The following is a 16,248-nucleotide window of genomic DNA, read 5'->3' as shown; positions in this document are numbered from 1 at the left end:
CTGGTGTAGAGAAAATGCCTCCCACCTGGTACCATGTAAGGGACTGATGGTCTCCTCCCAGTATGCAGGCTGAGGGACTGGCTGGGGTGGGAAGGAGTGAGGTTTGGCTGAGGTGGGGAGTGGAGCTGGTGCTCCCCAGAATAGCCTTGTGCCTGGAGTGGGGCCTTGTGCTCCTTCATTGCTGTTCCTTGGCTGCCGGCAAGCATCTGTGAGCTGCCTGGGCAGGATTGGCCTGATCTTCCTCTTGCGTTGGCTAGAACTGAGTCTGAGCACCTGCAGCTGTGCTGTTTATCCCTTACTTAAGTGACTCCTAAGGGAGCCAGCACCAGTGAATGACCTGTGACAGCTTGAGGTCTCAGGATGGAAGTGTTAGGGTTTTGGTTTTTTTTTTTAAATGCAAAGCAAATCTAAGGAGCGTGGAGAGAGAACATCAGCATCAGGTTACACACAAATTACACTGAAAGAAGCTGCCATGGTTAAATATGAAGTGAGTTTACTTGGTTTTGGAAAGCAGAGCGATACTGGAAGTCACTTGGGCAGCATGAAATTGTATGTCCTACCTCTTCACTTGTTCCATTCATGCCCGGGCTGAACCTCCCCCGAGCTTGGATTAAAGCGCTGCAGTAAGACTGGGTGTCTAAAGCCTCTGCCTAACTTTTCAAGGAGCTGGAAATAAATGAAAGGTGTGATTAGGGCAGAGGAACTGAGTTACTTTTAGTTGAAACTGTTCAGTTGAGGCTTCCTGGCAAAACTGAGTCCATCTCTTCCCCCTCCTGCATGGCATCAAGCAATTTGAACCAAACTCTCCTGCTGGTCTGATGTTCCCAAGCTGAAATTCTCCAGGGATGCTGAGCACTGATGTGCTTTGCACGAAGTTCCTAGCTCCTTGGAGAGGATGTGTGTTAGCTCCTAGGCTCTTTATGAAGAAGGAATACCTGCCTCCAGCTCACGACAATGCTGAGTGCTCACACCTCATCATCTCCAGCTCTTTTGACAATGAGCAACGCAGGAAAAGCACCTGAGGGAACCCCCTGCCCAGCATCACCTGGGCAGCGCTGCAGTTCAGCTGGCACCGGCGGGCCTGTGTGTTGCCATCGTGCTCACTGCCAGGTCACTGTGCTCCTGAGCGAGGCAACTGCTGCCTGTGTGCGAGGGGTTGGCTTGTCAGCTTGGTGTTGTCCCTGCATTTCCAGGAGCTCCAGCCTTTGCTCTTCTCTCCTCCTGTAAAATTCATGGCTGAGCAACAGAGCTATTGCTGTTTCTGAGCTGAGGGGTGTTTGCGCTGGAGGTTCACGATGGTTTTGCTCGTTAGTGGCTTGATTGCTGTAGTGGTGCAGCTGGGCACAGAGGCTCTTCACGCTGGCATAAAACCTGAGCCCGTCTGGTTGTAAACGAGATGGGAAAACCGTGGGCCTGGCTGGGTTCCCAGAGCAACGACGCGTTTCCGTAACGGAGGCGAACGCCGCCCAAGCCAGCTCCAGCAGTTATCTTTTGTTTGCATCTCTAACCACCCCGAACCTGCATGAAGGGGTTGGCATTTCCCTGGTGCTGCCTGGAGCTGAGCTCCCCGACACTCAGCAACTTTTCCTCGGCAGCCGGAGCCAGGCTGCAGGGCTGGCTGGTGGTGAGAGCTGCTGGCTGTGGTGGAGTCCGGCTGGGGCAGCTCCCCACAACAGGAGCGGCTGGGGCTGGGCAGTGGAGCAGCAGCTGCTGCTGCTGGGAAGGAGAAATAGGAAGCTGTCCCTCCCAGGAGGCACCAGCCACTGCCATCAACTTCCCTGCCTGCTTCTGGCTGTGGCAGCCGGGCAGGGTTGGCTGCCCTTGTCGGGGTCTCCTGCCAGATTCGAAAGCGATGCTGTGTCCCTCAGAGCCTGGCAGGAGCGGGGGGATGGCAGGCCCTAGCCCTTGCTGCTGGAGGTGGGGGGGCCGGCTGCAGGGTGATGCAGGCGGCTACGGCTGCCCGAGATTTCAACAAGCAAGCACAGCTTGGGGTTTTGGTGAGTGTGTAACCTGTGGCAGTGGTGCGCTCGCTCTCCCCAGCACCGGGGCTGCCTCCGCAGCTCCCTCTCCCGCTGCCCTGGCGTGTCAGTCAAGAGGCGGCAAGGCCTCCAGGAAGGCTGGCAGCCTCCTGACCCCGTCCCTGCAGACTTTCCTTGCGCCCCCATGCGCATCCCTGGGCTACACACTCGCTGTTCCTCATAATGCCAGCAGGAAGGAGGGCAGTGGCTGCCCAGTCCTGGAGCGGCCAAATAGGGGTGTAAGGATGGGGCTTGGTGCGTGGCCCTTTGCCACAGCCCATGGTCTGCCTGGTGAAAGGCTGGGTGCTGCGGCCTCCACAACACCAGGCAGCAGCAGGAAGCAAAACCAGGCCAAGCTGATGAAGTTTCCTGCTTGGCCCACAGCATATTTACCGAAGCACCGTGCTCAGTGGCGTTCAGGTGGGTCTATTGCAGTTTGTGTCACGTGCTGGCGATGACCACATTGCTGCGGCTGATGTCATGGGAGGTAATGAGAGCTGCACTCACTGGCTGAGTGACCAAGGTGTAAGAGGCTCCTCTCAAGAGCAGGCAGAGGCAGCGTGATGGGCCCTGCAGCTGGGGAACAGCCTCTGCTGGGGGATGAGGGAGCTCCCCAGCATCTGGGAGGGGCAGGAGCAGCAACCCTCTTCCAGTGCCGGCCCAGCCCGTGATGGAGTCACGCAGCGCACGGGAGTTGGATGCTCCTTCCCCACATGCTTTCAGAAAATCTGCTCTGTGTGCAAGAAGGTGCTGCATGAGGCTGCCCTTGCCCCCTCCCCTGCAAGCAGAGGCCACTGTACCAGTGGGCTCTGTCAGCACAAAAAGCATCCCGGAAAACACTCTGAAGAGCTCGAGTTGGAGAGGTACCTGTAAAGCCAAGTGAGGCTGCGGCAGTGGCCCTCCGCTGTGGCGGCGGAGGGCACCCCCTTTAACCCCCTTGGAGCCTGCGGCTCCTCACTGTGGCCGCCGCCGTCCGCAGCCTGGGACGTGCCAGGCTCTTGCTAAGAATAAGCCGACTTAGGGCCAGCCTGCTGGAAAGCTGCGGCTTTGGTGCCCCCGCTCCCGGTCGCAAACAGCTGCTGTAAATCCGGCGCTGCTTTTCCTGGTACTTTGTAGGGGTGATGTCACCACCGTCTGGTCATACTCAGAGGTGTTGTCATCTGTCTGCTCTGTACCAAGGGGTGAGTCAAAGGAGGGAACCTGTGTACGCAGTGCTGTGCAAGGTGCCTGTCCCTGCCCCAGGCTTGGACGCCCTCAGTGTCTGACACAGCATCCAGGGTGGAGGGGAGGGGGGGAAGAGCATTACCTCAGCCTGCAGCGGGTTGGTTCTGGGCCCTGTAGGCTTGTACAGAGAGATTTCAGGTCCTTTCCCAGCTCTCCCTTCACCTCCTGGGAGGAAACCAGCCTCAGGTTTAGGGCTTGCAAAGCCCCCGACTTATGTTACAGCCAGGAGGGTCTGTCAGACACCCCTCACTGCAGAGCACTGCTCGGGACTTTTCTCCCATGGAGTTTTGCCTTAACAGAATAAACCCTGATGTTTACGGTTTGTGCACTTATGGGGGTGGATGGGATATTGCAGGAGCTACAGCTGTGATTTGTAGTGCTGCAGCAGGAGGAGAGTGGGAAGCAGCTCAGCTGGCTCTTCTCACAGCTGCTCTGCTGCTGGTTGGATCCTCTGACCTCACGTCTCTGCTTTTGCTGACCTATTTTTGTCTGCTGTGCCCAGCACATGGCTGAAGAAGGTGGGAGCTGGAGCAGCTGCTCTTCCTGGGGATTTTTCCTCTTGGTCTAGGGCAGTGAGCCCCTCTCTCTCTCTGCTGGACAAGCAGAGCAGCTGGTGGGATTTGCTTAACCCTATGCTGGAGACCAGAAATGAGTAGGTGTGCTTCGGGTCTGCTTTGCTGGCAAAACCCAAGCAAGCTGTTTGCCTTCAGAGGCTAAAACCACAGCTAGGTGCAGCTCGTGGCCCTGTGGGTCAGCGGCACTGTGGGAAGAGCTCCATGCTTGCCTCCTAATAAATGGCTAAGACAAACCTTGTGTGCAGACTCAGGAGCTTCTCTAGCAAAAGCAGGTGCTGCAGTGTGCCTGTGCTGCCCCCCTTGGAGACCACCATCTGGGAGCTGCTGTGGCCAACCAAGCACGCCCACTATGGTTTCATGGGCGACTGTGCCGTGGGGGAGAGAGCTCAGGGAAGCTCCACTTTTCCTTGCTCCCTATAGCAAGCCTGGGAATGGTTCTATAAATCACACTCAGTCCCTGGGCAGCAAGGAGTGCCCCCAGAGGGGTGCCTGGCACAGCCCAAGTGGTGCTGCTGGAACTACTCAGGGACCCTGGGGTCTCCTCCATGCTCCTCAGAGGACTTGGGTGAGGAGGGATGCTTAAGACATCTCTTGTTGAGCATTGCGTGCAAATGCAGGGGCACAGGGGAGCAGGGAGTGCAACTCTGTGAGGGACACAAGGAGACGTGTCCCTCCCATGGCCCTGCAGCCAGAGGCTGTGGAGCTGTGCTGCAGGAGCAGGGCACCCCCAGAGCAGCCCCACTCAGGTGCTGGGGGCTGTGGGGTGACACCTTGACCCCAACCCCCTGCGGTGACCACTCCTGTACAGACACCCCCATGCATCACCTATTAGTTGCCATCTGTTTTCACTGCCCCATGCCCAGCTCAGGCCCTGAGGAGTGGGTGGGACAGGAGCTGTTTGCTGCAGGGTATGGAAGCACTGGGGAGGGGGCAGCTGGTGGGTGCTGGAGGGAGTAGCGTGGGCTGGCGGAGCAGGATACGACCTGGGGGATTGGGACAGAGCAGGCTCAGCCTGACATCTTCTGCCAGCCCTGGCAGGGCCTGGCCAAACTGGACAGACGTGCCCACAGCCCAGCTCATGCTGCCCAGCAGCTGCCTGGCACCCTGGCACAGCAGCACTGGCACTCTGGGAATGGCTCCTTTGGCTTTAGCCATGTGCACCCAGCGCTGGCATCAGGGAGGGGGAGACATCTGTCTGTCCTCCTTCCTGCTGCTCACCTGCAGCAGCTCGGCACTGCGGTGTGTGCAGGTGGTGCCGGTGGCCCTACAGCCCGGTTCCCAGTGAGTGCTGGGGTTTTAAGTCAGGCCAAACCTTGACTTTGGTTTAAGAACTAATCCCGTTGCCACCCCTGTCCTGTTCCCCCCGGTTACGACCTACACACAACTTGCTGAAGCGGCCAAGGTGGGTTCAGGTCACATCTCCACCCTCCTGCTGCTGGTCTCTCTACACAGCGATGTTTGTTGTGGGTTAATGCACCTGCAATAGCACATGGCCTGTATGCAGCAGCACAGCCTGTATTTGTGTGTCTGCTTTAAGCAGCGTGGGGATGGCACCGCTAATCCTTTCTGACAGGGAGGTCACCCTTGAGAGCAGAGCCCCAGGAGGGCAGGCACAGAGGGCAGGCGCACGGAGCTAGGGGAGCTGTGCCAGCTGGCGGGGGATGCCCTGAGCCAGCGGCTCCTCCATCTGCAAGTGGTTCCTGCCTCCTCAGCCTCGACAGCGTCCCCTTTTCCCTCTGCACTGCCTTCATCTTCCTTGGTTGCTTCTGGCTCTGATAAGGTCACTGCATCTGAAGCCTTAAAAGCATCTCCACCTCCAGACCTACTTCCAGTACCGCAGTTGTTCCTCTCCTCTTTGCCGGAACACCCACCACAGCAGGAGCTGTAACATCCTGTAAGGTCTGTGACTGGTATGGTACCCTCAGTGACACTGGTGGCAAGAGGGGCAGTGGCTGTACCTGACCCCAGCACACCCTGGGTGAGGATAAAGCTGTTTCCTCCACAACTGCCCTTTACAGCAGCTGCGTATGGGTCTAACCACAACTTCCACGTGGCCAGCACACTCGCAGAAGGCAGCACCGCTCATCGGGCAGCCAGTGAGGAGGGTGCGGGCACTGGCCCTGGTGTACCTGGTGGCAGCTTGGTGTGACAAGACACACAGATTTTAGGGGGCCTGGAGAGGTGCAGGGGGCTCCTAAAGTGGACCAGCTGGCCGAGAAGCCACAGCCAGGTGCTGCCTTGCTAGCCTGTTCACCTGTTCCCTTGGTGCCACCACCGTGTACCCACAGGTGCCAGGCTGGCTACAGAAGGGGATGGTGCGGAGCTTAAGGTGAGGCCCTCTTTCCACCCATAGCCAGTTGCTGAGGCATCCCAACCCCTGACACGTACCCCAGTGATGCCAGGCCCCCCAACCTGCCTCAGAGGTGACAGGGAGCCATGAGCTCTGTGGTCTAGTTGGCCGGTTTGCAGTGCACACTGCATGGCCAGAGGCTCATCTTTCCAGAGCTCTGGTAAAAAGGCGGCACAACAACCACGAGCACTTGTTGGCATCACCAGGAGTTGTTGGCAGACCCCAGAGGGCCAGGCCACCACAGCTGCATTTGTGGTCCCCCAAACATGTCCCTGTGGGTTTGCTGTGGGGTTTCTGGGGTGTAGTGTAGGGCTGCGACCAATGCCAAAGCATGACATGATGGAGCCTCAGTATCTATTTAAAATATGCTGTGTATTTCTTTTTAACAAGATGGCATGGAGCAGTTCATACAAAAAAAGGACAAATATGTGCTCTCCATCTGTTGTCTGTAAAGCTCTGTGAGAAAGGGCCCGTGCCCACCAGCTGGGAAAGTCAGGCTCTGGGCAGGGGGCTGCTCAGCCCAGAACAACCCAGGGCAGCTTCAGTGAACTGGGCGGTGCTGCTCCAAGGGAGAAAGTTCCCAGTTCGTAGCTGCCTCTGCAGTGAAACTTGCAGGCAGCAGGAAACACCCCCACGTCCCTTCTTTTGGTGGGTCATTCGTGACCCCATCCCAGAGGTAAGTCCACATCTAGACAAGACTCTGGATGCTGTTCTAGCTGTATCAGGAGACGTCTCCTCGGCAGAGCCGGCATAGCTGCAGCTAACTAGTCGAGCCGTGCTACTTCCCATCATCCGGTTGCGTGTTATGTTAGTGCAGTTCAGGTCAGGTGCCAAGTCCCACTCCTGGGGTCCTGGTTGAAGACCACCTCCAAGGCCTGTCAAGGCTGTGCCTGGGCTGCTCCAGTCCTGGGTGTTCCCAATCCTGGTGGCTCCCGCTGAGGGACAAGCAGACAGAATCCCCTGCCCCTCCTGCTCTCCTAAGGCCAGATCTGCACCACTGAGCTCTCTGCCTCCCAGGGCAAACCACCCCAAAGTGGCTCCAAGGGAGGCAGGGTGATGGTGAAATCCAAGCCATGCCAGTGACTACAGGCTGTGAGGCAAAGGCCAGGAGGAGCAGCTCAGCAGGTGGTGTGCCAAGAGCCGTCCCTGACAGTCCTCGTACAGGCCTTTTGCTGTGGATTTTTGAGGAGGGAGCAGCTTCCACTTTCAGCAGCACACTGGACGTTCTGGTGAAGGACACAGGCCATGCTCATCTCCCCAGGGAGTTACAGCGGGTGTCTCAGAATGGCCTGTGCCCCCATCTCCTCCCCTTCCATCTCTCCAGCCTGGGGCAGCCTCATCCTCCTGGGTCTCTGACGCGTAAGGCGCGTTGCAGGCAGCATCCCTGTTGCAGGCAGCATCACCACAGGAGCAGTGCCAGAGGCAGGAGGTGCAGCACTGGGGAGATGGAGACCTCAGCGGCACCACCGCAGTCTTGGGCATTTTCCTGGGAGATTGGAGAAGAAGGCGTCAGCCTCCTTACCACCAGCGTGGCCACTGTCAGAGGGAAGGGAGCCTGTCCCTTGCCTGTGGAGGAGGGGACAATGCCGGTGGCCAAAAGGAAGAAGCACTGGGAGCAAAGGAAGGGACTGGTTTGATGGCTGTGGGCCATGGCAGCCACCTGTGAGCTAGGAAGCCACTCACCTCCCTTGGCTTTTGCCATGTACTGCCCAACTCCTTGAAACCCACCCCCGAGCTTTGGAGGCTGCAGCAGGACGGGCTCCTGCCCGCACGTCTCTCCTCCAAAGTCCTCTGCCCACTGTGACTGCCCCTGGCCCCAGCAGACCAGAGAGCTGCTGCTGCACCAGGCCCAGGTCACAACTGGGGCTCTTACAGCAGGTGAACCACCCAAAGAAACCCAGCAACCCCTGTGGTATCTGAGTTCGAGCCCTTCCCAGGTGTCACTGGTGTGACCATCCCCCCTACCAGGAAGCCCCTGGGGAGTCACACAGCCATCTCTGGGTCCAGCCAGGGAGATGGGCACGTGATGCACACAATGCAGAGGTGCAAGAGGAGATGTGTGCATGGTTGTCAGAGGCATGTCATGACGAAACCCATCCATGTGCTCTCCCTCCCTCCCTCCCTCCCTCCCTGCTCCGGGGTACCTCAGGGTGAAACGCGTGGCAGGTGTCTGGCCGCCGCCGCAGCTTCTGGGAGCGCATCCGCTCACACTTCACCGAAGCGTTATGTGCAGAGCTGTTAAGGATGGTGGCAGGGAGAGGGTGGGGGTGAGCGCTGCACAGACCCACGGGGCCCTGATGCCAGTCATCTAGGTGTAACTGCATGGCTTGGGAGACAGTGGGGAGGAAGAGGGGAGGGAAGGGCAGGTCACCCCACATGGGCTGGGCACATCTCCAAGTGCTATAAGGTGGAGGGAACAATGGGCAGCTGAAATGGGACAAAATGCACGGAGAGGGCTCAGCTGTGCAGTGACAAGCTGTATGACATCACCACCCTTACGAGGAGTGAGAGATGAGGAGCCAGCAAGGATGGGTTACAGAAGCACCTGGGAGCAAGGCTGGGGAGCCAGCCCAGATCTGTCCACCCCACCAGGAACCCTTTTCTCCTGGCCTGTCCCACCCACAGCCTGGTACAGTGCACCTGACAGCCTGGCTGGTGGAGGCTGGCTTCCTCCTGGGGGGTCAGTTACCTCTCCACCACACCTCAACCCGACCCACTCTGTGCCTCTTTCCCTGGCTGTCCCACAGGTCAGGTCATGCCCTCCACCTCTGCCGCAGCTGCCTGCATGGGAGAAGGCCTTCCACCCTCCCAAACACGGAGACAGAAGGGCCCGTGGGGCTGTGCTTTCCTGCTGCCTGTGGAAGGATATATTTGACCTCTTTCACATCCAGCAGGACGGGTGGGAAGACACTGCAGTCGCAGGTGGCATCCGTGACGAGGAGCAGCAGGTTACTGCTGGCAATCTGCTGTGCCACGAACATCCTGCAAAGAGAAGGTGGGGCAGGAGAAAGCACACCCCTTCCTGCTGCAGGGCTGGAGCTGCTGCCCCAGCAGCACCCAGCCCACAGCAAAGCCCTCCAGGGAAAGCAGGTATCGTCAGAAATGGGATGTCAGCAGGAGAGAGACACTGTGAGCAGCCATGCACAGAGGGGAGATGGTGTTACCACACCATTTTGTCCTTGGGAAGCTGAGAACCGGCTCAGATTTACAAATCCAGACTAGGCACAAAAGCCAAAAATCAAATCCAGACCCCCAACCTAAAACAGCAACAGGCAAACAAATCCCAACACAAGCCCTCCCCAAAGGGGCAGCGTGTCACAGCGGATGACACCTGAGGAGGCCGGGTTTCACCCAGAGGCATGCCAGTGCCCATTCAACATATGTTTACATGCATGCTTACACAATGCAAGCATGTGAGTACTATGTGACCCCACAAGGGGCAAGGTTTTGCTAAATTACATGTCACTGGAGTGCGAAGCGGAGGATCTCCGTAGTGTACACTGGGGTGGTGGGACTGACCGACTGCTCCTTGGTCTTGCCACCGCCACACACCCCATGAAGTTTCACTCTGCAGCCGTGAGTTGGCCTCCTGCTTCCCCTCCCCGTTGGACAAGCAGCCTATGATGACAGGCACATGCCGTGCTGGTGAGGCTGTGTCAAGACGTACGTGTTTGCCTGAGGCTGCGCACGTGAGGCGGGCTCACGGAATCACGGCTGCCAGGCTGCGCAGGCGGCGGAGGGCTTGTGAGGGCAGGATGGGGGCGGGCACGTGCTTCGGCCGTGTGCGCGGTTTTGCGCCCGAGCGTGTCCGCATGTGCACGTGGGTGGGCAGCTCAGACGCGCCGCTGCGCTCACGAGGCTGCACGTGGTGACTGCGGGCGTGCCCACAGCCCCACAGGTATGTGACGGCGGCACCCCTGCGCCAAGGGGTGTGCCTGTCCGCACATACAGGTGGCAGCATCGCTGAGAGGCACCTCGGGAGCCTGTGCCACCACCCTGCACCCCTCGCAGGCATCGCTGGGCTGCGTGCGGCCTGCCCGCAGTGCTGCTGCAGCCATGCAGCCCTGGCACAAGGCCCCGGGCATGGGGCAGGCCAAGGGCAGTGACCTCAGGGTTCCAGGACACACCGACCTGCAGGACAATGTTTTGCCCAGGGCAGAGCACCCAGCCTGTCCTGGCTTGACTTGGAGCCGCCCGGGTTTGTGGGATGAGCCTGCATGCCCCCGTGGGCCTCTGGCTGGTGCTCCACAGGGCCCGTGTCCGGCATCCATCTCTCCTGAACATAAATGACGCACAAGAGGTGTGCCTAAGACCTGGAGAAGGAGCTGAGCAGGACTCAGCAGCCGCTGCTGACAGTGTTGTACCGTAATGCTGGGAATCAAGCGGGATGGGCTGTAGGAGTCATGGGGTTTATTGGAGAATGGAGTCACTGAGGATGGAGAAGACCCTTAAGACTGTTGAGTCTAATTGTAAACCTAATGCTGCCAAGTCCCCAGGCACCACATCTACACGTCTTTTAAATACCTCCAGGCATTGTGACTCCACCATTTCCCCGGGCAGCCTGTTCCAGTGCTTGTTAATGCTTTTGGTGATGCAATTATCCCTAATATCCAACCTAAACCTTTGCTGTCACAACTTGAGGTCATTTTCTCTTGTCCTGTCACTTGTTACTTGGGAGAAGAGACAAAACATCCACCTGGCTACAACCTCCTTTAAGTTAGCTGTAGATAAGGTCTCTCCTCAGCTTCCTTTTCTCCAGGCTGAACACCCTCAGTTCCTTCAGCTGCTCCTCATAAAACTTGTGCTTTAGACCGCCACTTTATTGCCCTTCTCTGGGCATGGTCCAGCACCTCAGTGTTTTTCTTGTAGTGAGGGACCCAAAACTGAATACAGAACGCAGGGCCAAGTACTGGTGGGTGACCACTTCCCTAGTCCTGCTGGCCACACCATTTCTGACACAAACGAAGAAGGCTCCGCACCCTGAGATTATGAACCTCCCAGCCTCCAGCTCCCACCACTCAGGGGGTTGCTGTAGCCACCACAGTACCAAATACCTAAAGTGGAAACTGTCTGCCAGCTTTTCCAGAGAGGGTGGATGGGTGCTGGAGAGGAGAAGGCACTGCAGCAAGGAGGGGTCAGCCCCAGGCTGTGTTGCTGGCAGAGGTCTTTGCAGCAACAGCTTAACACACAAATAGGTCAGTTTGGGGCACTCATCTCCTCCAGATCCACCCAGAGCTTACTGTGCCTACACAATACACCCTCACCAAACCTGCAATCTCCTCTAAAACGTTTGGCAAGGCCTGGTTTTCCTGGAGTCATGTTGACTGGTGCAGGCTGTTTTTCCCCCCTTTAAGTCTAGGTAGGATTGGAGGCTTTTTTATGAAGAGGGATTCCAGTCAGACCTGTTTGTTTGGATGCCTCATGTTAGGAAATGCTGGACCAGTAGAAATTCATCCTTCTGTCACCTTTCCCCACGTGATTGCTGATGGTGCTACACAACCACTGGAAGCGGCCACTTTTCACCATGACTTTTCTGTTACATCAGACTGTTTGTTTTCTCAAAATGAAAACAGGAAATAAAAAACTGGACCTGTGTTTTCATTTCCTTCAGTTTAACGCTCCTTTTTGCTCCTCCCTGTGCTTTTTTTTTTTTTCCCTCGAGAAAAACAGAAAAGAGGGAAAAGAAGAAAAAAAAATGGAAAAGGCAAGAAAAAAGGAAAAAATTCTAAGGAGAAGACTTTTGCCAGAAATGTGAAAAACCAAAAAGAAGTTCCTTTATGAGAAATATATATATTAAAATTATATATATAAAAGACATATAATAAAGATATATCATATAAAAATATATGATATATAATAAAGATTAGATATAGATCATAGAATCATAGAATTGTAGGGGCTGGAAGGGACCTTGAGAGATCATCGGGTCCAACCCCCCTGCCAAAGCAGCTCCCTAGGACATATCACTCAGATATATATCTCTGTACTATATGTCTTATATATATACATTTAAATGCTCTTTCCCTAATCTACAGCCACCTCAGCCCATCAACAGACGGGTTTAAAATATTTTTCAGTGACTCGGCCGTTTCCCCTCCCCGCTGCCCAGCGGCGGCCACGCGACGGGCACAGTGGCAGGCGACTCTTCTCAGGCTGTTGCCATCACCGACGGGCTCTGGGCCAAGGCCTCTGTGCCAGGTGAGAACCCCAGGTCAGAGCCCCCAAACGACAGGGAAGTCACAGTTCTTACTTTTGGCAGTCTCCGCACTCGATCAGCCCGTTCGTCTCCTTGATGGCCGGCTCGTACACGAAGACGGGGTACTCGGTGTCACAGGGCTGCAAGGTGTCGTGCTTCTTGTGCCTGTGAGCTGCAACGGTAAGGAGACACGGTGAGGGATGGATGGAGGGGAGAGGAGCACATAGGAACGGTCTGTACTGAAATGGAAGCATTTAAGACTAGGGACGGAGGTTGCAGGAGCAGCCCTGTGTGTGTGTGTCCCCTGACAGTGGCCAAGAGCAGGTGCTTGCCAGAGAAGAAGGAGATGCTGCAGAAAGCAGCCAGGCAGTCATCCCTGCTCCCACTAGGTGGTGTGGGAAAACCAGCCTATGTGAGAAACGTGCCGGATATTCCCATTCGCATCCCACAGGCGAGGCTGGACCCTGCCCTGCAGAAGCGGCAGCCATTGGGCCGCTGCAGTGATGGCACCCCGGGGACGCCTGTGGCCAGTTACCTGGGGGGCATTTGGGCACCGTACCCCTGTGTTTGGAGGAGAGTAGAGTTTGCCAAACCAGCAGCGCTGATGAAGTCCCTTCTGCCTAGCCCAGGCCTGGTTCATGCACTTATTTAAACATTCAGAGTTGTGACCGGGCTGGTCCTCAGTGCCCATGTGAGGGATGTGCCCCTACTGGGACCCTGTATGTCGGTGGTAGGGTTCTCCTTCAGCTGCTGATCCTTCCTGAGCCCTCTGACATTGCACAGTGAGCCCACAGCAGGCCATTTGAGGGGCTGAATGCAGGCCATGTTAAAAAGTAAACATTGCTGGCAAATGGGTCTGGCCTGAGACCATGGGGAAGCAGACAAAGGCTCTCAAGGACCAGCAGAGACCCAGTGAACATGCAGTGTTGGCTCCTGGAGGAAGCCATCCATTGCAGAGGCAGGGAGCAGCTGTTCCGTTGCTCATCAGTCACGCTCTGTGGGACTCCCAAACTAATTTGGGGATGAGGGGGAGCTGAACCGCCTTGCTGAGCCTCCCTTGAGAAGCAAGGGCATTCTTTCTAGGAGTTCAGAAAAGTCTGCCTTGCCTGAAACTACTGCCTCGGGCCCTTCCTGCAATTACTTTCTGCAGTCGGAGAGAGCAAAGCCAGCTCCTGCCTCTGTCAGGCACAGGGGAATGTCGCCGATGGAAATGCGAGGCTTTGTTGCTAGGGGAAAGGTGGTTGTGGCTCAGCCAACAAGTATGAGAGATGGTTTCCACATCAGCTTTGGGCCTGAGCACAAAAGACTCGCTCCACAGCCCTCTGCCCACCCACACAGTGGCTGCAGGCAGCCCCAGCGGGGGCAGGGACGGGCAGAGAAGAGGGTCCTTCCGATGTGGGGGACAACTGGCTTATCCCTTGCAGTAGTGGCACTGAGGATTTATAGGAAAATGAAGCAACATGGGTTTTAATCAGTAAACATATGGTAAGAGGGCAGCAAGAGGGCATCCCTGATCCTGGCGGGTAATTTGGATGACTGTAAAACCCTTCTCACTCAGAGCTAAGGTCTCCTCTCCCCGGACACTGACCAAGCACACAGGAAGGGGCAGGCACTGCCTAGTGAGGCTCGCTGTCTAAATAACGAGGATTACATGAGGGAGAACAAAGCCAGATGATTTCCTCTGATTTTCCTCTCTGCCACAGCAATCCAGTGACACAGGACATCCCTTAAGATCCAATCTCCATTCTACAGCCCTCCCCAAGTGAGTATGGTGGGGAACTCAAACACACCCCCGCTCTGGCCCAGAGTCCCTCGTAGTTGTGCCTTGGGCTTTTCGTCTGAGCTCTCTAAAAGTGCCACTCACAAGGCAGCCTCCTGCTTAAGTCCCCCCAGCCGGTGGGACCCACCTTTGGATAGCACGGTCAGCTTCCCTTTGCACAGATCCAAATTAGTGAGCTGAACCCCTTGTTTCAGGGCCTGGCAGTGGCTGTGCCACCAGCCAGGAGCCGCCTGCCCGTGCTCCACCACCGTTCGCCGTCCCTCTGTGCAAACCACACACTGCAGAAGCACAGAAAAGCCTCTCCCCTTGCTGCCAACAGAGAACACCTCTGCCTTAGCACCTGCACAGGGATGAACGGTCCTGTGAATGTTTGGGGCGAGCAGCAGAAAGCCCTATTACTGCGGTGAATTGGCCACTTCCGATGAAACAGGCAGAATGTCCCCATTCATGCTGTAAGGAGAGAAGCTGCCAAACACTTTCTGGCTCAGACCAGCTCCAAAGCTGGTACATGTTTTCCAGACAACAAAGTCTCCAGCTGACTAAAGGAGTGTGAGGAACAGAGCGTAAGCTCTTCCCTTCAGCCTTAGTTCACTGTAGTAGTGGCTGGGAAAACTGCTCCAGACTCCGAAACAGGTGGCCAGGCTATTGCAGACTGGGCCAAGGACAGGCCCATAGAATCACAGAATGGTTAGGGTTGGAAGGGACCTTTAAAGATCATCAAGTTCCAACCCCCAATGCTTGTGGCAGGACCAGACATTGGTGTCTCAGCCACGAATCATCAAAATCCCACTATGTTACCCCTGGATTCGCAGCACTGGATGTCAGGGACAATCTGTTGGAGAAAGGCTGTGCCAGTTCTTCCTCAGAAGACCAGCTGTAACAACCACAAAGGTGACCTGATAAACTAGGGGCTCAACTGCTTGCAAGAGTTATCTATATTGCTCATGTCAGGAGTGTCAAAGGGTCCCAACATAGGTGAGACTTCACCCAGGTCTTAATTTTATACCCTGTCCCTGGTGATGAATGACATCCTTCACTAGCTCTATTTTCCTGGCATAGTGTCATCAAAGTAGATGGAGTTAAAGCAACATAAAAGCCAGTGGTGTGAAGGATGGGGTGCAGGGAGGGGTTGAATGAGACCATGGACTTGGAAAATATGGGATGGGAGGAGAATTGAGGCCTCCCAGATTCAGCCAGTGTTGATTCAGAGCTGTCATGCTGGATTTGGTGGACTTGGAGAAGCAGGCATCAAAGGGAAATTCGGCTGAAGAGACAGATCTGCACCAAGGCTAAACCTGCAGACACGGATGGGCAAGAGCTGTTCTGCAGCTCTGAACACAGGAGTGGGGTGGCAACCCTGGAGCGGTAACCCTGGGCTGAACCATGCCATGGTGGTACCCAGAGGAGCAGCCTGAGCATCCAGGGGTAAGCAGTGAGAAGTCCACCATGTTCAGTCCCTCCAGGGGCACTTTTGCCACGGGCAGTGTGGGCAGAGCAGCTCACAGGGGCTGTGCTTCTGTGTGTGTCTCTCTCACAGCTGCCCCCAGCTTGACTTGCTCCAGGTTAACTTCATCACGTGCACCGAGCTGTGTTTTTAAACTGCAGAATTGGCACGGGTCCCCTGCACGGACCGTCTTAAATCAGCTTCCTGGCACAGGCTAAATGAAAAGAAGCCACTTTCAAATCTCCTAACTTCTGCACAGAGACCAGACCTATGACAGAGATTATGCTTAAGCCTACTGCCACTTAATTTGCTTGGAAGCAGCGCTGCTACAGCAGCACAGAGAGGGTCAGAGGAGCCCAGCAGCGGGTACAGCAGCAGCAGCACGCTGGGGCTGAGCCTCTGCACGCGCACGCTGGACATCACAGCGTTATCAGCGCTCTGGGAGTCTGGTGGTCAGGGATTAGTAATCAGACAGAGGGGCTGATAACAAACTGCAAACTTGAGAGCAAAAAGCAAGTTAATTCCAGGCTGTCATTTCTACCATCTGCACTTCCAGAAAGGCTTTGTCAGACATTTGGCAACCAGTCCTTCCGAGCAGCAAAGGCAGCCACCTCACTTTGCTGGGAGCCACAGGGCCCGGACTGTGAACTCTCTTCCACCA

At 56.1% G+C, this 16,248-nt stretch overlaps 1 protein-coding gene across 1 annotated transcript in view; it reads right to left on the bottom strand.

The window, feature by feature from the left end:
* Nucleotides 1-7,566: 7,566 nt before the first annotated feature.
* The window catches only part of CACNA2D4 (calcium voltage-gated channel auxiliary subunit alpha2delta 4), a gene marked incomplete at both ends in the record, with an annotated part of 131,518 nt that continues 122,836 nt past the window's right edge, over nt 7,567-16,248 (bottom strand). The window contains 4 exons of the mRNA XM_084271393.1: nt 7,567-7,653; nt 8,312-8,377; nt 8,984-9,149; nt 12,418-12,535. Of these exons, the coding sequence (XP_084127519.1) occupies nt 7,567-7,653; nt 8,312-8,377; nt 8,984-9,149; nt 12,418-12,535 (437 nt within the window). The remainder of the gene's footprint in view (nt 7,654-8,311; nt 8,378-8,983; nt 9,150-12,417; nt 12,536-16,248) is intronic.

Source organism: Gallinula chloropus (assembly GCF_964237585.1).
Source record: "Gallinula chloropus genome assembly, chromosome: 1".
Lineage (NCBI taxonomy): Eukaryota > Metazoa > Chordata > Aves > Gruiformes > Rallidae > Gallinula > Gallinula chloropus.
This window is presented reverse-complemented; position numbering and strand designations above follow the sequence as displayed.